Consider the following 25,878-nt stretch of genomic DNA (forward strand, 5'->3'; position numbering starts at 1 on the left):
TTGTTATTAGCGATTAGCTGCTGTAGCTCCTGCACATAAACAGGCTGTTTTCTATTGGTCTATTGTAAAGTGAATATATTGGCCATATATCTGCTACTGGACCAGCATTGATATGTAAATGAGCTGTGAATAGACGTGTGAATGATCCACATTTATGCATATAATTAATTACAGCGATGCCAGCATTTACGGCTAAAGGCTAATAGCGGTAGTTTATTTACTAGGAGTTATGGGTCGGTCGCGATCGAAGCGGCTCTTAGAGCCGGCTCTTTGAAGTGAACAACGGGAGCTTGCTTCTTATTGGGAGCCGTGTTTTCTCTTTTTCTCACTTTTTCTCTTCAAGCCGCTTGTAGACAGCAGCAGCGGCTGAAAACGAAACTTTCTGAAAAAAAAAAAAAAAAAGTGCATATTTGGCTGCAGTTCAGCATAAAATGAATAAACCAAGACTAATCTTGGGCTTGAGTGAGGGAGAGACCGAGTCCCGACACTCAGTCCTGGTTCAGTTCTGGTTTAGTCCTGCTTGCAACAAAACAATCTCAAGAGCCGCTTGGGAGCCGAAAGAGCCAGCTGCTTTAGTGAGCCGAGCCAAAAGAGCCGGTTCTCCAAAAAAAAAAAACTGGAATACCCATCACTAGTAGCTAGAATGTGATGCAAAAATGCCATTAGGCCGATCTACTGTATGTAAATATGATGAAAGAGTCAGAATAACAATAAATGTTGCCTAAATAATCACATTTAGAATCCACTAGAGCCAAACCTAAGTTTTTTAAACAATTCAAGATTTACAGTGAATTTTTACATCACTAAATATATCGGCAATTATATCGGCTATCGGCAGCTCCAACTCCCATTATATCGGTTTCATATCGGCCACAACAAAATCCATATCGGTCAGGCTCTAATATATACATACATACATACATACATACATATACATGAGTGCAGATTTATTGTGTTGTTTCTTTTTTTTTAATTTTGGTACAGAGTTTAAGCATTTGAGGAATTACAAAATAATCAAAGATGATGACATTTTTTAAAAAGAATTATGCAGTTTGGACAATACCTAGTCAGTCCCATAGAGAGCCAACATTTGGTTAGTGCTGCTGGTTCTGAAACGCTCTATACTTTAGAAGATAGTTTTCTAAGTTTTAAAGAAACCTGTGTTTGTCATTTGAAAGTGATGTCAGTAACAACATTTATACTTAAAAACATGGTATTGGCATGGCTACACTATGCCACATGAAGTTGACTATAGCTTTTTACAGTGTTTCTCAAACTGTGGTATAGAGGGTACCACTTGGCAGGTTTGACTCTACAGTTTGAATATTTGTTTATTACAGAGACAGGCTTATTCCTGTTTTGTTCTCCTGGGTTAAATTTTTATGAATATTATCTTATCCATATTCTCATTTATAACTGATTTAGCTGTATTTTAGAGCAAGTTTAGCCCTATTTTATGTCTGATATAGTCCAGGTTTATCTATAGTAATACTTGAAAGCCACATACATATCTTTAGGTGTTATTTGATTTAAATTGTTTTGAGAACCACAGGCTGAATTACTTCCTTACACTGCATGAAAAGCAACATTTTATACTGAACTACATTTTACCTTACTAGTTTACTTCTATAAAATGTCCACTAGAGGGAGCTGTAGTTTCTTTCCACAGTTAGTTTGTTCATAAGTGGAATTTAAAAGTAAAGGGAAAATTCAACTGGGGCCCTAAGCATTTTTCAAAGACCTTTTCAAAGGCGCTGATGAGAGGATTAAACTGCCAAGGGTTCTGAAACATTTATAGCTGAATGGAAACATGAAAAATAAACAAACAAAAATAGCACATAAAGCAGATATATAAAATGTTTGGGTGAATCTGAACATAAATATAACTTCTAATTTTAACAAAACTGGCCGTGTGAATGCATTTTTGTTTTGCCTAATCAGCTTGTATAGAAATGATTAGTAAGCTCTTTTGATTGTAAATTTGTTCCATGAAAGCTTGAAGTGACCCAATTTTAGATAAAAACAAAACAAAAACAAATTTAAAATATTTAATCACTAACTTTTGTTTCTGCTGAAGGAAATTTACAGACATTTCTGAGCACATTATTTTGCTGTACTTTTTCTTCACCTCTTAATAAAGATAAGACTCAAAGTGATACTTTGCATCTGATGTCATTCACATTCCCTGGGGGTGTGAAGCTAACTTTGAAAGCACTGCTCTCTTAGAAGCTCTGATACTCACGTTAGACTTAATCTGAGCTTTATTCTAACACAGTCTGACTAGAAACGCCGACTTGGTTGGAACTACAACAGGTGAGATGATTTATGCTTTTAAACAAGTCTCCCACAAATAAAGCATTAACCAATTTTTTTTTTTTTTTTTCAGTTAGTCACTTTCACCATTTTGTTGAAAATCAAATACCTAAACAGGACCATGAACGCTTGTATTGAACATAAACTCCTGAAAATGTGTTGTTTAAATCCATTTTGTATTTTTTTCAGACTATTTTAAACTTTTTTGTCAGTGTTTGCTAATGTGTACATTGTGTCACCATGGTAACTGCTGAACATTCCGCCCTTGAGATACATGGAGAGCACCCCCAGCTAGATGCCGCTGCAAAGTATCAATAGACTGTGACACTGGAATATTTCTTTTAATTAGCCAGTAGATGGCAGTATGGCACAACTAACTGGGTTATACGATGTTTTGTGGCCTGTGGCATTTGGTTTTCAATCTTCCAGTTTCTTTATTTATTTCATGAATTCAAAATAATTTTACATTTTACCAAGTTTATTTTCCATAGAAATAATTTACATTTTTGAACAGGAAAGAGCAAGGTACATCTTTAAGATAAATTATACACGTATTAGCTATTCCACATTTGTTTGACATGAATACAAGACATGCACTTAAAGACGTTGTTGAAGCATGACTGTAAATTGCTACATGATATTTGTGTGTCTGTACAACACAACTCGTCCCACACTTTGTCCTGAAGGAAAACATGAGTCACAGGATATTGTGGAGCTGGAGTGTTGACTCCTCTGCACAAGTGCTGCTGGAAGATCTTCAGGCTCTGTTTCATCTCAGGCATTCAAAACAGCACGGCACGTTCTTAAACAGGCGGTAGTATTCATCCTGGATCTGAAGAAAAAAAATGACTTAAATATACTAGATTTAGCTGTGTACATTTATTTCACATTGCACTTGAATTGTGCCTTCTTCATTAAGTATAAGCTACTTTAGTGTAACAAAAGGAAATAATATGTAACAGTTACTAGAGATGGGAAATATATCAAAACATGGATAATATTGCAGTTGTAGTTTTGAAGACATGCAAAATTTAAATCACTACAAAAATATTTCAAAAGGCTGTAAAGAAGTGCAGAATAAAAATAAAACAATGTCATTTTACATAAGGGGATATTTCTAGACTAGCAATTCATTCATTTTATGGTCTATTTTATAGGATACTCGGGATACCTCTCCCAAGACATATGGGCCTGATAATTTTTTGATGAATTACTATAACATTCTATTAATATTGCATTTGGAAAAAAATAAAAAATGAACATACTTATTTTGTTTAGTTGTAACTCCTGTAACTCAAACTCTCTAGCATGTAGACTTAATCCTTAGTAATAACTGTATACCTTATTACCTGAAGTTGGCATACCACATAATAATTAAGTATATGTATTGAGGCTAATGACAAATACATTGTGACCATTGTATAAACTATGAAACAAGGATTTAGTCAAGATGTGGCGTACCTTTCTGGACAGCACACAGAGGAAGATAAAGATGAACATCCCTTGAAAAGCATTAGTAAAAGTGAACAGATAGGCAGTCAGCGTGGTCTCATGGAGGATGTGAAGAACTCCAAATGTCCAAGTGGCCCCGAGGACAAAGAGTAGAGCCAGAGCCCCGCGAGCACACGACCTGAGACAGACGCGTGTTATTGTGTTTGAAAATAAAATACATGAACAATAATTGCTTTAGTTTTAACATCCTCTACCTGATGTTTTCATAATGACTGACTTCAGGCTTCTTCACTGCTGTGTGCTGGTACACTTTGTACATGATCACCCCATAAGCCAACAGATTCACCTTCAAAGAGAAAACACAACACACAGCCAAACATTTGTCAATACTTTATAGATAGCATTTGAATAACACAATCTTACTTTCTTACCAAAATAATCAGACATGCTGGTCCAATAAAACTCCAAATGAAGTGATTTTCTGTGCTTAGCCAACACCTGGAGAACAATGAGTTTTAATGACTCAGAAGAGAATGCATTTCTTAGCCATATCCTTTTGCTTGTTTATTTTGGGAGTTGTGTGTTTGAAGCCTAGCAACTATGACTTAAATAAAACTGAGTAAAATTACAGAACAAAAATGACATTAAAGATCCAATATTACGCAAATACTGACTGTGGGTTTTAAGCCGTGTCTTAATGTTGTTACCTCCTCAAAACATACCTCAAAACATGTTTTGTTTCATTCACACACATTTGGGTAACATTGCATTATAATTCTGTCTACATCTCCAAAACTGAAAAAAAAATGTCTCTGTTCCACCGTGTGATGTCATGAAGTGCTAGTTTTCGAGTTAACAGATAGCTTCTACTTTTATTTCAGTAAAGATTGGCACTATTGGTAATTCCAAATTATCCAAATGACTCTAGTGAAGGTGTATGGAGTTTAAAAACACAGTGGAGCACTTTCTGTATTACCACATGACTTCACAAGGTGCAACAAAGAAGTTTTCTGTTTGAGAGAACTCAGCCTAATATGCACATTTCACAAATGAAACAACACATGTATATTTCTGATGAGGAAACAACATTATAACATAGATTTAAAAAAAAAAAGAAAGAACGTAATGTGGGCCCTTTAATGAAGTCTCCAACAGGGCACTCATGAGGATCTCATGCTCATGACTATGAAATTTGAATTTTATTACACATTACAATATAATAACAAATAGCAAAAATAAAAATGACATAAATGGTGACCTACTGTGTATGTAATTTCCCTTGTGGATCAATAGAGTTTGTCGAAATCAAAGTCTAACCTTAATAGTACTTAAACAAGTCAAGCAGTAGTCATCATTACTATTTAAAGTACTATTTAAAAAGTAATGCTAGCTTGAACACATGACAATAACACACTTTCTGTATCTAGGGACAGAAATGGCTTGTGCTCACATTTTATCTGTGCCATAGTACTGGGCTCCCATTGTTGCTGATATGGCCACCACCACCGCCGGGCTGCCGTAACCAAAAACATAAAAGTTGCGGTGCAGAAAGCCTTTGTTGTAGATGACACCCACTACGATTAAGTACAGATGGATGCCCTCGATGCACATCCAGGCAAAGGCCGCCAGGAAGAAATAGTGCAAGAGCCCTGCAATCACTGAGCAGAACAGCTGCCAGGGAATACACAAGATAAGACAGAAAAACTGTTTAGTTTAGTTTGACTCTAAAATGTTACAGGGATGCTTAGTTGCACTACATTTATTTTCTACATTTTCTACATTTTTTTTTTACTCTGGAAGTCATGGCACTTTTTGAAGCAATTGTCTAGGCTTAAAAGCTCAAGTAGTGTACTACTTTATGTTACGACAAATCAGAAATTGTCTGTATTGTAATGTCAAATCCTGTATATAATGCCTAGAAATATGAATGAATTATCAGACAAAACCAATACATTTACAAGTTATATATTCTTTTAGTGAGTGAAATAATTATTTTTTTTTACTTTTAAAATTTGATATTGTTATCTCAAAATAATTATTAGTTACTTCTTATTACTTCTTACTATACATTTTCCTCTGTGCATTTTATGTCTATTATAAATGTATCCTTGCACCCCAAAACATCCTGTTTGCTGAAGTTAAAGAAATTTAATAGTTATATTTTGTTTATATGTCAAAATTATTGTTCAATCCAAAATGAGTTACTCCAGAGTGAATTATGCTGTATGTCATCATTTGTATTTTGTTTATGTTTATGTTTATGTATCCTCGCACCCCAAAACATGAACTTTTAACTGAAGTTAGTGCAGAATTAATAGTTATCTTTGGGTTGTATTCCAAAATCATTGTTAAATCCAAAACTAGTTACTCCACTGTCATTTATAGAGTATATCTTCCTCTGTATTTTGTGTCTGTTTCTGTATCCTTGCTCCTCAAAACATGCACTGTTTATAGCATTGACCCAAACTCTCCTCTCATTCTCATTCCAGGGCCTCCACACTGTCTCACCTTATGGCTGTTGAGGTTGATGCCCACCAGGAAGATGAACTCTGCCATGAAGAGGCTACAGCACAGGTTCTTGTGGATGGTGGTGCGTGTGCTCTGGATCTCACTGAAGAACCAGAAGGTGAAGATGCACATGGAGAGGCAAATGAGAGAGATGATCATGCCCAGCTGGGTGATGCGCGTCAGGACAGTGTAGTGGGCCACCAGCTGAGAGCCAAAGAGAGGGGTTTCATTCACTGCTGCAAGGTAATCTGAAGTGTGTGTATTTTTGCATTAAAGGTGCTATCAGGCCTGTCATGACAATTACTATATCAACTAATGGTTCAGTATATATATATTAATATTTTTTGTGGCCAATATTAACATCATGGATTTCTTCTTTTTAAAATTTTTCTGCACTATGATTAGATTAGAATTTTGATTGATGATTTTTAGTTTTTAATTCTGTAATTTATTTATTTATTTGAAACATATACATTTTAGAATATATTAGGAAATAATCATGTTTTAGGATTATTGTGTCAGTGGTATGAATTAGTTTCAATATTATTGTCTATATTTTCTTTAGCAATAGATTTAATGCACTTTTCACAACTTTCAGAGGCTTACGACGACTAGCATGCTAACAGCGCATGAGCAATTTTGGACACTAAAATGCTTTATAATTGAAGACAGCACACGGCACAGTTCCTTAGAACTGCTTTTACAATTTATATTTACTTTTATACACCACCAGTGAATGATTCTGGCTCAGTAACCACTTGATTAAGAGGTTAGGGTTCAGAGATAGGGTTAGGGTATTAATTTATAGTTAGATGAATCTTTCTTAATTAACAATTTGCGTAATTATGAAAAAAAGTCTTTGTTCATTCTTTATTCATGCTAATTAAGGTGTAGTTTAAGACTGCAGGTGGAACTAACTGTTTAACTATAATCTGGTGCGGAATATCTGTTTTTTTTTGTTTGTTGCTTAATGTCTCTGTACATTGTTCATTCGAACAAAGACTAAACTAAAATTAAAATAAATTCTTACAGTGAGAACAATAAATAAATGCATTCTAACAGTGAAAAGAATAAATAAAATATAATAAAAGGTTACAAAATAAATGTAAAATAAGTTCTCAGCACACTCACATTGGCGCGCCCGGACGACATGAGGATGGCGAAGTGGGTGAGGTGGGTGCAGGAGCAGGTGGTGGCGTTAGGAGTGACGTGGAGGGTGGAACAGCCGTCCATGGCCCAGCGGCCCTTCAGACTGGCCCGCTCATACTCCCAGAACACACACTTACTCACGTCAGCGCTGGTATCTATGAGCTGTGAGGAGCACCAAGCAACAGAGACACTGTTAAGATCGGACACCACTGTTTTATGGCTCTGCTTTGGGATAACAAAACGCCGGGGGGCCGGAAACTCATGAAGCAATTTACACTAAAACAGCAGAGCACATAAATTAGTCTTCTCGCAGTGGGAGAGAAGTGTGGCCAACAATAACTATTCCACAAAAATTATATTCACAAAGAACAAATATGAGCGCATTTACATTTTATATGAAGGTCTCTCGGTGCTTTGTAGTAATTAAGAGATTTTCATGTCATGTAAAAACTAAACCTTGCATCAGTGCTTAAGGAACATAGAATATTGTGTAAAAGTTCATTTTTATATCATACAGAATTACTGTAATACATAATCATCATTTTTTTCACTATATGACTTTCTGTTGGATCTTATATTGAAAGAACTATATTAATAATTTTTACTTTTTTAGATTAAACTGAACATCTCCATATTTTATTTTATATTTAATGGAAAATACCGAACATAAAATATTCCATTCTCATTTCCCTTTGGCACTTTCATATCTAAATCCGTCCTGGATCTTACAGACAATTACTAAGCAAAATATAGGTTTTCATACATTCTTTTAGTTATTATAAGATAGAGTTTTGACTTATGGTACATTTGTACTTTTCCTAGTTTGGTTTTGGTTTGAGCCCATTTTAAGTTCCTATTTAAATTTGGTTTCATTCTACTTCTGGTTTAGTCCTGATTTAATCCTGGTTTAGTCTTCTTTTAATACTGGTTTAGTTCTGGTTCAGCCCTGGTTTAGTCCTGGTTTATAGTTCTGGTTTAGTCCTGGTTTAGTCCTGGTTTAGAGCTGCTTTAGTCCTGATTTAGTCCTGGTTTAGTCTTGGTTTAGTCCTGGTTTAGTCTTGGTTTAATCCTGGTTTAGTTCTGGTTTAGACCTGGTTTAGTCCTGGTTTAGACCTTGTTTAGTCTTGGTTTAATCCTGGTTTAGTTCTGGTTTAGACCTGGTTTAGTCTTCTTTTAATACTGGTTTAGTTCTGGTTCAGCCCTGGTTTAGTCCTGGTTTAGTCCTGGTTTAGTCTTGGTTTAATCCTGGTTTAGTTCTGGTTTAGACCTGGTTTAGTCTTCTTTTAATACTGGTTTAGTTCTGGTTCAGCCCTGGTTTAGTCCTGGTTTAGTCCTGGTTTATAGTTCTGGTTTAGTCCTGGTTTATAGTTCTGGTTTAGTCCTGGTTTAGTCTTGGTTTAATCCTGGTTTAGTCTGGTTTAGACCTGGTTTAGTCCTGGTTTAGTCCTGGTTTAGTCCTGGTTTAGTCCTGGTTTAGTCCTTGTTTAGTCCTGCTTTAGTTCTGGTTTAGACCTTCTTTAGTTCTGGTTTAGTCCTGCTTTAGTTCCTGTTTTTTTCTCAGTTTAGATATTGTGATTGAGGAAGTATGAACACACCCTTAAAGTTAAGTTAAAGACACTTATTTACTATATCGTTTTGAAATAACTTGAATTTTGCTGAGATCAAAGTTCAGCCCTCTATGCAGTGTCCCAGTGGAGCATTTACCTGTTTGTGCTGCAGAGTAAAGGTAACGTGGTCCAACTGGTAGACCTGGGCCGGCTGGACGGCGGCCGCGACCACGTGAGAGTTGACAGTGATTTCCCCGGTGTCTGCGTATCGAGAGTAGTCTGTGAGGCCAGGGTCAGAGGAGGGCTTCAGCAGGGAGCTCACACTGTCATACCTCACAAACACCACTGATACACTGCCTAGAGAGGATGGAGCACAGATCAGCTAACACAGCATTTCACAAACTTTCAAACTTTACTTTATGTAGGACAAAATAAAATATACACCTGTCTTGCACTTGTGTCCTCAATATGCCTGTGATATTATAAAGTTGTAGTTTTCTGGACATTTTAGTCAGAATCATTGTGGCCTCTATTACCACTTGACAGCCATTGTATTATTTTACTGTATCATGTTCTATTCTCCATAATCATCACTATATTAACGAGTTATTGAAAATTTTTTAATCTACATTACCATTTCTCTCATTCTTGGGCTTTACTTTCGGGGTCAGATTCACCACATCTCCTCCCATTGTGGCAGAGAGTTTGGCTTTAGTCTTCTTGGCTTCGAATGTGACCAGTTTTAATTCTGTCGGGGACCAAAAACACACTTTGTTATCTGCATTTTGCACCACAATAATTATCCTATTGTATTTTTATCTCTTACCCATGTCACTGGCTTTGACTTGCAGCTCTGTGGGTCTCTGGTACCCGGTGGCCAGCCTCAGTGCACTGTCCTCCACAGTGTGTAACAGTTTGGTGAGGGAGAGCTCTCGCTGCTCCTCTTTGATTCTGCTCCAGGCCACGGCTTCATCATTCTCCACCAAATTGTTCACAGCATGCACTAATTTCTGTTGAGCAGATTTTTTTAGTGCTTGGGGGATTGCAAAGTTAAACAATTTATGTATAAGCTCAAGAAGTCCAGCGTACAAACTATTGAAGGATAAACCAAATTGTAGAAGATTCCAGAATAGGTAATGTAAAAAAAAAAAATACAGTATTAGGCTTTGAAATAAAATTCTATAAAAAGAAAACATAGAAAGATATTTGAGGGTGGTGCATTACTCACAGAAAAATTTATTTGAAATATTTTTTACAGCATCAATGTTTAATTAAAGGTTCTACAGTATATTACCCAAAATTGATTCAGCTCTAAGACATATTATAATGTTGTTACTTTATCAAAAACATACCCAGAGTTGAATTTAGTTTCATTCACACATGTTTGAGAAAATCTCGCATTATTAGTCTGTCTACATGTTCAAAGCTCAAAATGCTCTGTTTGAACTTGATGTTATGAAATAGTTTTATAGTGAACAGCTATCTTTTTCCTTTTGTTTAGTAGGCTTAGAAATTCCAGAAATTATCCAAATGATTGTAGTGAAGGTGTATGGAGTTTAAAAACACAGTGGAGCACTTATTTTATTACTGCATGACGTCACAAGGTGGAGCAGAGTGTTTTCGATTGAAAAAGAAGAACTCAGACTAAATATGCAGGGTTTGTGTCTTAGACGAGTTTGAATGAAACAAAACATAGCTGGGATAACATAAAAAGGTGGAAGATAGGTATTTAAGACTAACTTTTCCTTTTTCCTACAAACCCTGCATGATTTTTTAGCACATGCTCAGCTTTGGAAGAGCTTTTTTCAAGCATTATGAAGCCGGCTCGATGGTAACCCACATGCTTCTTTTTACAAGTGTGTGAGGAGTTGGGTAATGCAGCTTTAACTCTTACTTTTCAGCAAATTTATTGTAACAGTTTTTGTTATTTGTTTTTTTCCTTTCCGAAATGGTTTCTTGGGGAAAAAAGAAAACCATTGTATTTATTTTCCTTGTTCAAAGTGTGACTTGCGATAATTGCAGTCAGATTTGGACCTAATTGAACTTTGCTGACAATATACTCCTTCATTATTGCATTGTGCAGTTTACATTACCTCTTTTTGGACAAATAATTGGCTACACAAAATAAATTAACCATGTCAATTGCCATACTTGTTTTTTCTATGTCCCAGTTCAAAGCATATTCTCAGTCAGACAGAACGGCCTCATTCATAGCTGGAGGTAAGTGATAAACAAATCTTACAGTCAGGGTGGAGTTGATAGCCGATGGTTTTACAGTGCTGTTTTTGGTTCCCAGGGCAGAAGTGGACCAGCTGAGGGCCTCTACGAAATGCTATGACTTCAACTGACGTGAGCTCGCCCGATGTCCGATTCACAATCTCCTGCAGTGCACTCTCCGGCTCTTTCAGGTGAGTCAGCTGCAAAGAGAGAAGCACTCAGGTTAATGTAGCCCAAGTTTTTTGACAGATATGAGGAAATGTTTAATAAGGGCCACGGAGTTCAAATCATTTCTTCTAGGGAGCTTACTGAAATGTTAGAAAGTCTTTAGGTTTAATAAATGAGAGTTAAACATTATTTGTGGGCCCAGTAGGCTTTTTATTTACATAACTGGGGAACTGTTCTTATATTATTGTAATTCTGTAAGATTTGAGCTGTTAAGGGTTGAATAATCTGACTCATTATTGATACTTACTAACTATTTGAGCATTTTATTGTGCTTTTTAAATTATATTTGATATGGTTTGCATGGAAAAAAAATATATATATACTGAGACTTTATCTTTCTTTGCAATGAATGTCAGTGGCATATCATAGTTCAGTATTACTCTTTATTGATATATTTTCTGTTGCAATGAATCACTCTTCATAATTTATTATTGTCGAATACCTAGCCTAACCATGTATCATAATTTTACAATTTTATTTTATTCAACTTTTCCCTCCCTTTTGCGTGTCATGCCTGTTCTATTCCCAATCTCTCCATTAGAGGGCAGTGTCATTCTTCCTCTCACACTTGGCTGCAATCACACACACTGATACTTACATATTCGAGTGTTTTGTTGACTGTCTTTGTTATGCAGCCGCTGTTGTCATGGCAGTATTTTTGGGGATGCTCTGAAAAACAACAATTACCAAAAGTATCCCTTTGATTAACTGGGTCATCTCCATAATTTTTACCGCAAATGTCAAAATCTCATGAAACTTGGAACAATTGCATTCTTGTATTAGCAGCAGTATTTCAGATGTGTAAAGTGGTTTAATTGGTGGAGTTATTATTTCCGTGATTTCAAATAGGAATAATAAAAAAAAGACTTGTATGTCCTTGAATATAAGTGTAGTGATGCCGACCTGCACACGATTCGCCCCTGTCAGGATGAAAGCGCTTGGTGCCTGAGGTGGGAATGTAATCACGCTGACAGGTGCAATAGAAGGATCCATTTGTATTATGGCAGAGGGAGTTGGGTCCACAAATCTGTCCCGATGAGCATTCATCTACGTCTGAAAAATGCAAATGAGACGAGTTCACTATCACATGATGAAAGCTAGGCACAACAAAAGCAATAGTTAATTAAAAATACAAGGTCAGTGTCTGGTATATTTTGGTTTGCTAATTTAAGAACAAGTGGAGGAATACGCGTAGTGCTTATGTAAAGTGAAATGTAGTCCAATGTCACATAGTTAAAGCTGGCAAGAGGAGTTGTGGAATGTTGTTATGTAAATATATAATTAAAATATGACATTAAAAAAAACAAAAAAAACATGCATTAATAACTTCTGACTGTAGAAAGTACTACTACTTGAGCACTTTTCAAACTACAGTTGCTATACCTATATACATTTCCTCTAAATACAGTTTTTAGCAGCTAGTGCTATTATTGTCACTCATAATATCACATTACTATTTCAATAATTATCTCACTCACTGCAGTTTTTATACTTCTATATAGCACTGTAATGTAGTCCCACAACAGCAACAATTATAAGTTAAGTGTTTTAAATGGATAGAGGAGAATGTGGTCCCCATAAAACAAGAAGAAAATGTGTCTAAACATGTACATTCACTTAAAATGATAATAGTAGCTATTCTGCATCTGAAATAAAATTAGTATGTGCATAGCAGGAGTCTTTTTGAAACCCAAAACGTATATGGCAACCAATGGTTATGTAAGAAAAGTTTTCAAAATCTTAGCTATTTACATAAATCAATTTGTTAGATGTTACACTCATGTCAGATATAGAAACATATGAATACATAAATTAAGATAAATAAATAAATGCATTCCACAAAAATAAATGACCCATATTGTGCTATTTTCTGATCTATGTTATAAGGTTATATAATTTCATTCACACATATTTACCACACAAGTTCTTCTCTACAACGGAAAACACTTTGTTCCACATTGTGAGGTCATTTGGTAATACAGGGAAGTGTTCTACTGTGTTTTAAAACTCTATACACCCATCTGTACTGAACTAAAGGTGTAAAGGGTATGAGCTAACTTGAAAATGACCACGACATGACATCACAAGGAGTATTTTGAGCTCTGGAAATGTAGATGGACTAATAATAAAGGGTAACTCAAACATGTGCGAATGAAACAAAACACAACTCCAGGTATGTTTTTGAGGAGGCTACAACATTCCAGCATGCCTTAAAGCTCACAAGGGTCAGTTTTGTGCAATATAGGACCTTAAAATGACATCCTCTTAGCTCACTTAGTCATAGCTGTTCTCCATCCTGTCCCTCCCTGATTGGTGTAGTACAGTACATGTGGGACAGTGTGTGGAGAATGGGACTATTACCAATGCAGTGGGTGCCGTCGTTGGGCAGGAAGTGGGCGGGGCCTGTGGACTTGTATCCAGGCACACATGTACAGTAGTAGCTTCCCTCCGTGTTCGTGCAGTTTCCCAAGTCCCCACAGATGTTAGTCACGTTCAGGCACTCGTTGTCATCTACACAAGAAAACAAAGAAAAACATAATGTACAGGCTAAGTGAAAGACATACCCAAAATCTCTGTTCAAGTACAACAATAATACAATCAGCGTAGTACAAGTACAAACTTAAGTCAACTTTTCACCAAAGTTAGTCCTATTACCACCACATTACTACAGCCATACTTTTCCTGTTCATATGTCATTAGTCACTACTTAAACTTAAATGTGCACTGTGTAACCTTTCTGGTGGAGGGTTTCCCAGCTGCTTGTTTTCACGGAGATGTTATTGCTTTGTCTAGAATGTTCCATGGTATAGATTAAACCTATCAGTCTCAAGGGAGACAACTATAGGCAACATTACAGGCCAATCTGTGGAGAGACAACCCTATTCACAGAGATAATTACTGTATTTTTGAGCTATAGAAACACCCCAAATGAATAATTTCTAGATAGATGCATTTAATGTCATACCAAGGAATATTCTAGGCACAGCAATAACATTTCTATGGAGACAAACAGGTGATGGACCCTCTACCGGAGAAGTTACAGTGCACCTTTAAACCTTTAGAGCAAGTTTCTGTCAAAACTTGGAGTTGAATAATGACCATTAGTTCCAAATTAGACTATTTTATATTATGGTTACCTGGAGAAAAACAATTTTATAACAGTTTTTGCGCGGGTATTTAGATTTAAAAAACACAAACAGCGAAATAGATTACTGCTACAAAATGACCTCAAGTGATAATAATATTCTCTTATTATTACTACCACTATCTCCAAAGAGGCAAGGGTTATACATGTTGTAGCTTCAATATTTAAAATTCTGTGAGCAAACAATATGAACATCAGTTGAAAAGATTTGCTCGGACCATTACACAAGGTCTACCTAGAAAAGTTTAAGGCTTTGTTAGTGTTGGCCTATTCTCAGACGATAAATCCCAAAAATTGACCACAACCTAGAAGCACAGTAGCATTCCCACATATTACTCTTGGTTCCATTAACACTCATTGGGCCTATTGCACAGCAGTTAGGTCAGATATAGATTGACAAGGATCTTCAAAAGACATATAGAGATGGATGGTTATTCATGTGGAGATACAGCTGCAGTGTATCGATCATCCAAGGGGAACCATCGCCAACATCAACTTCAAAGAGCCAGAACACAGATCTGATCCAACATAGAGTCAGTGTTGATGAACTAGAAGTGAACGAATTGGCAGTGGATAACAAGTATGGAAAAAAGTACCAAGAGAAACTGTATATTAATTAAGAGCAATGGTATGCTTTTTAGTGCAGTGTTTCTCAAACTGTGGTGTGTAGCAATGGTAGTATAAGGCCTCCTTCTCCTGATACATGAGCCCCTCTGTTTATGTAGTGTATTTTGAAGTTTGCTTTATTCTCAAATGTGCCCTCTTTTGGGTAAGTCCTTGGCAGAAATAGTCTTAATTTAGACCTGGAATAGTTCTTTATACCTAGGTTTAGTACTCAGAAAGCCTTCATAAATGGTATTGATGTGAGAGGTATGAATAAAAGCACATTGCCTTGAGATATAGAGTAGCTAAAAGTATTGCTTATTTTTTATCATTATTCATTTATTTTATAAGATTTGCAAACTAAAATTTCAACCAGTTTATTCAGGGCCCATTCACACATGCACTACATCAGTGTTAAGAGAAAACTGGAACTAAACTAGGACCAGACCAGGACTAAACCAAAACAAGTCTCAGTCAGGACTTAACTGGACTTAAACCAGGACCAAACCAAGACAAGTATGACCACACCCCTGACCTGTAGAAGAGCACTGTGGACGTGTGGACCTGGCAACCCCATAAAGGATGTTCTAACTAAAACATGAGCTCAGGAAGCAGCTGGACGTGTCAGATCATCACAACAGTCACTCTTATGTAACACATAAATCAGGCTCCATTCTCAGGTGTTTTGTCACATCATATAGGCTAAGAATTATATTTTAACAAATGAACCCAGACTGAACAGTACAGTAGCATTGACTTCTGCAGATATTTCATAAAATGTTAATAAGCAATACATGCAAATCACCCAAACTGTCAGCCTTAATGTGAACAGTTATTTTTCAATTCAGTTTGTTTTTGTTCAACCCAAAATCACAACAGCAATCGCCTCACAGGACAGAACAAAATCATTCATTTAATCAACAGTAAGTTAGAAAATCAAACAGAGGCTGTGGTTACATACGCACTCTATATCTGATTATTTATTAACAGCATTGTTGTTATATACAACTATGAAATGCAAATGTAAACAGCAAAAAAACATATTTCTCTCTCATCATGGTCCCTCTGATGCTCACATCAAATTATGTGGTTTCCATGTCATTTAAAATATCTTAAATGGCCAGAAATTTGAAAATACTATCAACATTTTAGTGTGCTTATTAACATAGCTGGTGAAACAGTCATTAGTCAGTAACAACCAACATTCACAGACAATATTAATTTCTTTTGTAGAAGAACTTTGAAGGTACCATATTACTATTTACTGATCCATGTTTTAATATTGATTGCTCATCAAAAACATACCTGGAATTGTGTTTTGTTTCATTTACACGCTTAACCTTCAAACCCTGCATATTTAGGCTGAGTTCTTATCTCTAACAGAAAAAAATTGTATTTCAGGAAATGTTCCAGTATGTTTTTAAACTCCATGCACCCTCACCAGAATTGTTTGGATAATTTCAGCCCTGGAATTTCCAATATCTACTGAATTAAAGGTAAAAGATAGCTGTTAACTTGTTGCTTCATGACATCACAAGGTGGAACAGAGTGTTCTGAGCTTTGTAAAAAATCTCAGAAGAGTCAGTTTTACATAACATAGGCCCTTCAAAGTTAATTCTTCATATCAGCTCAACTCAGTGGCTTTATTGTCCGTAAGGGAAGATTAGTTGCATGTATTCAACTCAGTGCAGATTGTATGGCATATAGTATTTTCATCCATCACCCGCAGTACATTAGTGTCATAATCAAAAGCATTGAGTTTGACCTGGCGTGACTTTGGACTGTTGTTTTGATCAGAGCAGGTGTGATGGATTCTCCGCTCTTCCTTTTGTCTGCACCTTTGCACAGACAGAGCGCCAGGATATCCTTTTATGATGAGGAAGATGACTAAGTCCAACACGGAAATACCACTGGATCTTTAAACCTGTGCATTTTGTTTCACAACAAACAGTCACTTTGATGTCACAAATCTATCTGTACTTTATTGTAATTAAATTGAGATAAACCTTTGCAGGTTGGGAGAATACAAGTTGGCATGCACAAGTAGATTCTAGGTGATATAATACCTCATAACTGTTTATATTTTACGTTTTATTTCCTAAAACAGGAAAGATCTTCCAAGCGAGTCTTTTTCCACAGCACCATCAAGAAATCCAAAACAGGACAAAAACAAAGAGGTGGAATGTTTTGGAAAAACAGCTTTAGTCATGTATCCTGAGAACAGTTTTTGATGTGTACTTTTACTTTTTAAACTTGAATTTTAGAAGAGAGTTGGACATATTTTATTTATAATCTCTAAATGTATTTATAAATTACCAATTTTTAACCTCACTTGTAAATGCAAGGATGGTGCAATCCTCCCTTGCAATCAGAAAGCCCTGAATTCCTTACCTGACCAGCCAGAACCACACGCTATGGCAAAACTTTACAAAGACGAGCGGATTTGAAGGTGTATCCTGTGATTTCAGAGGGAGTGACTGACAGGCGGATTAACCAATCAAAGAGAAGCATGCTCTATTTGCGTCAAAACAAACATGGCAGTTTACACAAGGGGAAAAAAAAAGGGAAAAGAAAATAACATAAAGGACTGAGAAACAGTACAGATTTTTGCAGAATCAGCAATCAAAGCTCCAAACTCTTATTAGTGGCTGTGGTTGGATCCTCTCAAATTAGGACAGAGGTCTTTCACCCTCTACTGTCGGCCTACTGTATCTTTTCAGTCTTTTGTGTGTTCAAACAGAATGTAGAAGCTTGGCTGACGCAACTAAATTTCGGCCATGTAAAGGGAGATTGTAGGGAGATGAAAATTGTAGTAGTAGCACTAAATGTATAATATGCTGTCTGTTCATTTTCTCATTAAAAACATAACAGGCCCATAAGTACATTTTATTCTGGGATACGTCTGGATGCTTGCAGGTGGGTGTGTAAATGACAAGAAGAAATGACTCAAACTTCAGTAGCCGGACATCCTCTCATACCTGATCAGCACAACTAACAAAGCCCCACAGGAGAGCCTGAAATCTGCTGAAATTCTACAAGACACTGATATGACACAAAACAGGACAGCTGCTCTTTCTGCAGGAGACATGCACAGTAGAGCGTAAAGGGACTGATAATCTCTCTATAGCACTTTGAATTACTTTGTGTACGAATTGTGCTATACAAATAAAATTGCTTTGCGTGGCCTTAAAGATATCACCAGAAGGCCAGCAATTACATAATCACTGTATGGCATTATCATTACAGATGTATTATAAAAATCTAAAATTCCTATTCACAGTGCTAAACCTTATTATTTATACTTGTGATACAGTCCATTCTAGTAACTTAAACAGGATGAGCATATTAATTATCACTATACAGTGGCTCGTTCCAGGTATGTTACTTGCTTAGATTTGATGGAGCACTCTATATTCAGACTCACCAATGCAGAAGCTGGTCCCGTCCCCGGTATATCCGCTGTTACAGAAGCAGGCATGATTGGATCCGTTGTGCGCCGAGCATGACGCTTGTGGGTGACAAGAATCACAGATGTCAGAGGAGCTGCATGGGTCCATCACACTCGAGAGCCATGCTGGGAAGATACAAAAAGTACAAGACATCAAAGTTTGTACCGTGACCCAAAGCAAAATCCCCCTTTAACGCTGTGAAGACATGTCTGCTCTATCTGTACAATCTACCATGGAAGGATACGCTACAGGTTTAGACTTACCTGGGATCAGTCTCAGTACTTAGAGCGTACTTTGTCAAATTACACCTGAACTTTTCTCTTTAAGATCTTTGCTGTCAAACTTGGTCCAAAGGCTAACATTGTTACTCTGCAGGTGACATTACATAGCAAAGTATCCAAAAGTACTGAAGTACATTTTCAAGTATATTTTTCTGTGTTGACCTTTGACAAAAAAAAACAAAAAACAAAACAAACAAAACACTCTCCTTTTGTTATGCTTTGAACTTTTTTTGTCTTTATCCTTGCTATGGTACGCTAACAAGGTAAAGTTTGCCTGCATGCCTGATCGGTTGCAGTACCTAAAGCTTACATTGTCAAATTTCACAATAACTTTTCCCTCAAAGAATCTTGAAATTTGTATAATCAATTAGGTCAAGTATTATTGCTATATAAAGTTATATACTTGCCAAACGTTTTTCAATGTTACTTGAAAAACGCCTCACATAAATTACAGTTAATATGAAATAAGTCTGATTTTTTATTTATTTATTTATTTTTTTGAAAGTAAATGCAAACAAAAACTGAATCTCTTATTTTTTTCTTTTAGTTGTCCTTTTGTAGTTACCCCTGACCATACGGCATGCTAACACTTTTAACCTACAAGATCTGTTTCAAGAACTAAAACTTGCCTGGCCAAAAAAAAAAGAGCATAACTTTTCTTCCTACCAAAACTCAATATTAAAAAAATAGTATCGATATTATTGCCACCTACCTGTTAAAAGTACAAGTTTCATTGGTGACTTGAGCAGAAACTCCATACTTGCGCTGGCATTTGGGTTTCACTTTTAGCAGACAATGCAGTGGGCTGGCTAGTGACGTTGGCCGCTTCCTTGCATCAGTTTTCCTGTTTCCCTCAACCTGACCCTTCCTGTCTATCCACAATCTTTAATCTACTTCAAAAACAACTTCTCCTCAACACGAAGTTACCACCCAAAACTTGACTTGCATAAACTTGAAAAATCACTACTCATTTGACATTATTTACAAAGATCATCAGAAAACGTCAAGTGTTATTGTCCCACACTAAACAATGTTCAGCACTAGTCTGGTCTTACTCTACTGATGGGGCCCACACCCTTCCGGATGAAGGAATGCACACAAATCTCCAGTGTCCATTTTAACATTTTTGGCAAGAATTTGAAAAAAAATGAACTGAATAATGTGTTATAAGTGCTTTCGGGATAATCTTTGTGACATTTATAAAGCCGCTAGCACACTGTGGACCTCTTCATTGTTCCAGTTTCTATACAATTACAGCCTGCTTCCATCAACACAGCTGAAGTATTGGGGGTGTGCAGAAGTGGCTAGATAAACAGCTCTTGGTGCCTTTGTGGAGAGTGGACTTATAACTTGATTGTGCCTTTGAAATAACCGATAAGGAAGCACATTGTATTCTTGGATCTGTGACACACTTTAAAGACTTTAATGAGCCTGTTTAGAAACTTTTGAAATTAATGAGCAACCCCTGTGCTTCCTTGCCTAAAAAAATACAGATGTGTGAGTGAGTCATAGTTCACTCACTCACAAAGTTCACTTTTCTAAATACTGATAGTGCATGTTGTTCATAGCGTATGTGAAGAAATATAGTAACGTGAAATCAGAATGCTAAAATAGTAATTTGTTTAACTCATTGCTGCTTGTATGCCATGACCTTTCTACTGTGAAGTACACTACTCCCTTGTTATTCCTAATACTAGTTCCTGAGGATGAAATGAAATTCTACTACTACTGCTACTACTGCTGCTACTGCTATATGATTTTCCTTTTCTTTAATTTACTGTAGTATTTATCTATTGATTTTTTCACAATTTTAATATTTGTTTTGTAAAGTGTCACTGAGTGTCCTGAAAAGTGCTATATAAATAAAATGTATTGTTATTATTATATTTTATTACTATTACTATATTACTGTTTCCGCTATTGCGAATTGTACCACTACTACTGTTACTACTCTACTTGTACTACTACTTCTTATATCTTTTAGTACTACAACTACTACTAAACCCACTTCTATCCCAGACCCCCTTGCAGATACCATCCCCTTTTTAGTATTTTTGATATTTTTGAGCAAACATTTTACAAAACCAATTCTGTGCCATCTTCCAGCTTTACCTCCATGACTGTGGAAAGCAATTCTAATTGGTATCTCAGGGCAGGTTTAAGTAGCAGTGGCAGTCGGAAAACAGGTAAATTGAAATGTAAATCTGCAACAATATCAGGTGTAGCGTTTCTCCTTACAGCTGCCTGCTACTTATGGCCCACCAAACCCTCGCAGATGAATAGCTCCACTTGAAAGATTCATTCTTTGTTGACTGTATTTTGTAACGTTTGCGAAGGCGTTTGAATCGGTTAGGCAAGGCGTTTAGTTTATTTACGGAGAATGGCAGCTGCTTTGAATCGACACCATTAGAAGTGCGGAGCGTACTGTCCTGGGAAAGTGAAAAGTAGAGACTCTGAATGCCGTCGCCATGACACCCATCTCCCAGCGAGGAAGGAAGTGATGTTGTCTAGGAACAAACCTGGACTGATTGCACCCTTCCTCCCAAGACTTGCTTTTTGGAGGGGAATCTCTCATTTAGAAATTTGCAATGCTTACTTGGCCCACAATAACCAAAAAATACCTATGTTGAAAAGATCTCTTTAAGTGCGTAGCTGCAGTTTTGTGTAAATGTTTCCTCCTTCCTATTTCTCACTCATGGATATGGAAATTTCAACTGAGAGTTCAACAGGGTCGCATTCACGCAATATTGAGATCTGCGGTGTAGTATAGTGGATAATCTATTTTGACACATCACGGCTCTGATCTTAGCCCTGTGTTCTGCTATGACGAGAGGCCTGAATGGTAGCGACTGTCTGAAAAAAACAAACAAAAAAAAAACATCTTGAATATTTCAGTGCAAAAGGTTTAAGAGACAAAGTAAGCATTTTCAGCTCAGGTTCACTCAACCTAGCAGCTGTGCACGCTTCCAGACTCTTGGATATTTTATTGCCCTAAACAGTTTGCAGTCAATATCCCTTCATAATTGATCTGAGGCTTGCCAGGAAAAGAGGAGTAAAGAGTTCAGGCTGATTTTTGGTTCAGAGCCATGTTTTAATTTTCATTTGTCAGCATTCAGGAGATATAAGAGGATCAGGGATATTCACTTAAAGTCAACCCATCACAGGCATTTTAGGGTCTTTTAAAGGGATTCTGCCCCATTGAAAAGATGTGCCTTATACTTAAGCCGCATTTGTTATTACACAACTGATAACTTCCACACACTCTACAACTGATGAATGGATAAAAAATACTATCTTATGAATACCAAACACTTAAAAAAAAAAGACTTGGTCAAAAGTAAATCCATTGTTTCCCATTAACAGAGCAGACTGTGGTGGCCCTCCATAGTCTGAAGAAGCCCAATCATAATCTATTACTTTTGCTTTGATTCATGCGGAGCGCCAATGCATATGTCTAGTTTTCACAGACCCCTTATGCACATCCGCTACTCTGTAATCTTTTTTCCCCCAAAAAATTGAGATATACCTAGAGTTCAGTGCTGTGTAAGCATTTAGAGTGACACTGGGGCAGATGGAAATCCAATGTACACTCACAGTTAAAACAGAATTAGAATTAACTAAATGTAAAATAATTATATGTCAGATTAAAATAAGAACAAAATGAATGTACATCTGTGAGGGTGACCTTTGCCACCATGTTGACAACTATGGAAACTCTTAATCATCATTATCATTGTCTCACGTAATGGGTTAAACACTTTGATCACTACGTAGAACTCCAGCCAGTCTTCCAAAAAATCAAACAGTGGTAGAAAAATATCATGTTTTTTTTTTTTTTTTTAATTGATTTCTGTGAATGCACTCGCTATTTCTGTAATATAAATACCCGTGTATGACTGTCAGTCTTGCTCCATTAGCGATCTGCTGACCATTACACTACCTTTAACCTTAACATATCCTCTTTTTGCTATTACGGCAAGTCTCGATTTCCTTTGCTGTAAGTGTTTGGGCAGCTGCCTTTAGGGGTCTTTAGTGCACAGTGGATTTGATGTTGCTGGTTCAGAAGAGGCTGGGGTCAGAGGTCAGTGTGCGGTCTGCTTCCTGCAAAATCCACACCGCAGGAAGAGGATTGTTATCAAACTCTGGCTAAATACAGTAATTCGGCTTTGGCCTTGATGTTTTCTCAAGTGTAAGTGAAACTTGGTGCTATAGAGTGTGATATAAATACTTTTAAAACCAAGGATTGTGTATGTTTTATTTGCACCCGTGTGATCCGCTGCCTTCATTCAAACACAAGTGTCAAGAATGGCCGTTCCTGGAAATATCCGGCGTAGTACACTTGAAACCACTTGCTTTGATTGTAAAAGTAATTGGATGGGTCAGTGGATCAAAGTTCTTGTTAGTGATTACCAGAGGGTCTAAGGGAGGGAGGTGCCTGATCTGCTGCAGTGTAAGCTAGCTGAAATAGCTTGAGAGACTTTGTTAAAATAGTAGTAGTAGTAGCTTCCAAACTTTTTGTTTTTCCAGTCTTAACCCTCACAGTATTAATAAGTCAGATTCATGTTATTGTGCAATGCAGCAGATTTTAAGTCCAGTCACTTTTTATTCAAACTCAGTGGACTTTTTCAGGAAACTCATGAATGCAAATTTGTATGAAAAATGACCCTGATTTTGCACTGACAAAGGGAAATCTAATAGCATAAATAACAAGGGAATATAATAAAATAAAGAAACAACATTATCATGCACTGATATGGATGTGTTCACAAGAAGAGTGTAGGATTATAGGCAAAGACTTCCACCTCCCTAGACACTTCCTCCAGCTGTTTTATGGAGATGAAGTTGCCATTAAATCAACTGAAGGGATGTTAACAAGCATTGGGTTATTACTCACATACAGTTATTTATATAATATGTCTCAGTTGTCTCATACAGATATATATTTGTGCTTTCCACTGTAATACAATGGGATTTATTGCGTTGGCCTCAGAAACAGACACAAAGGCTTTACATCTGAATTTGAAAAAGAAACAATTTCTCTCAAAGATCGGGAGCAATTTACAAATGAATTTCCTTCACGCTCTGGCGCCTCATAACAGTATTTGTCCTGACTGCGATTGAACACAGTTGGTTGAACCTATCCATATTCCACTCTGCTTTTACTAGACAATCTGTCTCTTTTCACACACAACACTTGGATGTAGAGCATTTCCATGTTTCAGGTGCAACAAGTGTTACTGATTGGCCTGTTGTTCTTTTGTAGGTTTTATCTGCCACCAGCCTCTTGTTAAGCCACAGACTGGAACAAAGTGCAAAAAGAGTGAGTGGGCTTCTGCTCTATAAGGATGAGCTGTGCCTGCCCCTATAGCACACTTTACTCACATCAAAAGAGACAACAATCAGACTAGAAAGAATTATAGTTAAATATAATAAAATAGTTTCAGACTATTGTTGAATGAATAGGTTTGTAGACTGTAATTGTAAAAGGTCTGTGTCAAATATAATTTTTTCATCATCACTTTTTGCGTATACAGGATCATAAAAAAGCGCCTTAGTGGTGCTGTAAACACATAGGTTTTCCAAATCAAATATGTATATATATCTTTAAGTTAAATTATACAAATATAATGTAATAATAAACTACAAACTGTATAATCTATAGGAGAAACTAAATTACCATGCCACCCAGGACACAAAGAATTCTATGGAGCTACGCTGCAATCAGTTACATTTATCTTAATGTAAGTTTATTTATCACAGCAATAACTCAGTATCTGCATGCAGTTATTGCCTATAGAAAATGCTCTTTGCAATTTTGCAGAGTGAGATTTCATTGACCATTTTGTCTTGTAAAAATATCCAAATGATGGACTGGTGACCTCATAAAGCCTCCATTTACACTCTTCGCTCTGGAACATGTTACAATGTTAAAGAGTGCATTGATATGTCCTGGCATGACGTGCTCTAACCTTTGGTGCAATTGATTTATGCAAAGCTAAAGGTGAAGCCATTAGTCCCTGGGCCGAGATCCCTGTGCAGAGCCGATTCAAAATGTATAAAAATTTCAAGGAGCTCTGATAATTTCATTTGTGGTGCCCTTTTATAGGTTGGGTCACCTGCGGCGCGCCCTGCAAATTGAATAAAGAACAGTAATAGAAAACAGGATGTCAGGTGGACTCCCCGCGCATAAAATCATTAACAACAGTGTGTCTTTCCTCATAAAGCAGGCCATTTGTTCTGAGCGGGAAATGTTATGAAAGTGTAGGGAGCAACTCAATTTAGCTTTCATTAGAAAATAACTGGGGAGGATAACAGCGTCTTTAATAGCTGTTTGTGTACATCAGTGGTGTGAGCTAATCACTTTGTTGTAAATCCACTTCATATACCTTTAAGGACGCCTCATGAACCACCCCACCCGCTGTGTCTGTTTAATTATAGGCATGTTTACAGCACATATAGGGCTAAATTAATCAGCCTCTCATTGTCGTTATTGAAGGAAAAAAAAATACATTGATCTAAAAATGCATGGATAAGAATAACTCTGACTCAAAAATCTCTTCTATAGAATATGTTCGGAGATTCACTAACCAGTCCCTTCCATGGCCCATTTTGAATCTAATATATACTAATAGCAATGACAGCTTGGTTGGCAATTTGTAACTTTCTTTTTTTGCTTTGTTATCCCATGATTTCGAAAGCTTATCGGTGTGGCGTCAAACTTAATCTATATTGTGTTTCTTCAATCACAGATATCAAAAAAATACATTGAAAATAGTTGAATTTGACCTATAAAATGACCTGGTGGTATCTCAGTGGATACATAAGACCTTAATACCATACCGAGGAACATTCCAGACAAAGCAACAAGCAGGTAGTGGACCAAAAAAAGTTAGGTGCACTTTTAGAAATAAGTAAAAATATACACATATGGAAGTGCAAACTAATAGCTCAATTTAAGACCTCTTAGTCCTTTCACAGTCTGTTGT

General features: G+C 36.6%; 1 protein-coding gene across 1 annotated transcript; it reads right to left on the reverse strand.

The window, feature by feature from the left end:
• Positions 1-990: 990 nt before the first annotated feature.
• Positions 991-19,669, reverse strand: adgrl4 (adhesion G protein-coupled receptor L4). The gene is given in 17 exon segments (XM_020924681.2): positions 991-3,145; positions 3,775-3,943; positions 4,020-4,111; positions 4,197-4,263; positions 5,216-5,436; positions 6,274-6,477; positions 7,405-7,584; positions 9,127-9,326; positions 9,604-9,717; positions 9,796-9,979; positions 11,212-11,298; positions 11,300-11,386; positions 12,013-12,083; positions 12,318-12,467; positions 13,776-13,925; positions 18,587-18,736; positions 19,605-19,669. Coding segments are annotated over 17 exon segments (2,235 nt in total). The 5' UTR covers positions 19,651-19,669; the 3' UTR covers positions 991-3,082.
• Between the last annotated feature and the right edge of the window lie 6,209 nt (positions 19,670-25,878).

This window comes from Boleophthalmus pectinirostris, unplaced genomic scaffold, assembly GCF_026225935.1.
Source record: "Boleophthalmus pectinirostris isolate CB_2022bp ecotype Guang Dong unplaced genomic scaffold, ASM2622593v1 HiC_scaffold_7, whole genome shotgun sequence".
Classification (NCBI taxonomy): Eukaryota; Metazoa; Chordata; class Actinopteri; order Gobiiformes; family Gobiidae; genus Boleophthalmus; species Boleophthalmus pectinirostris.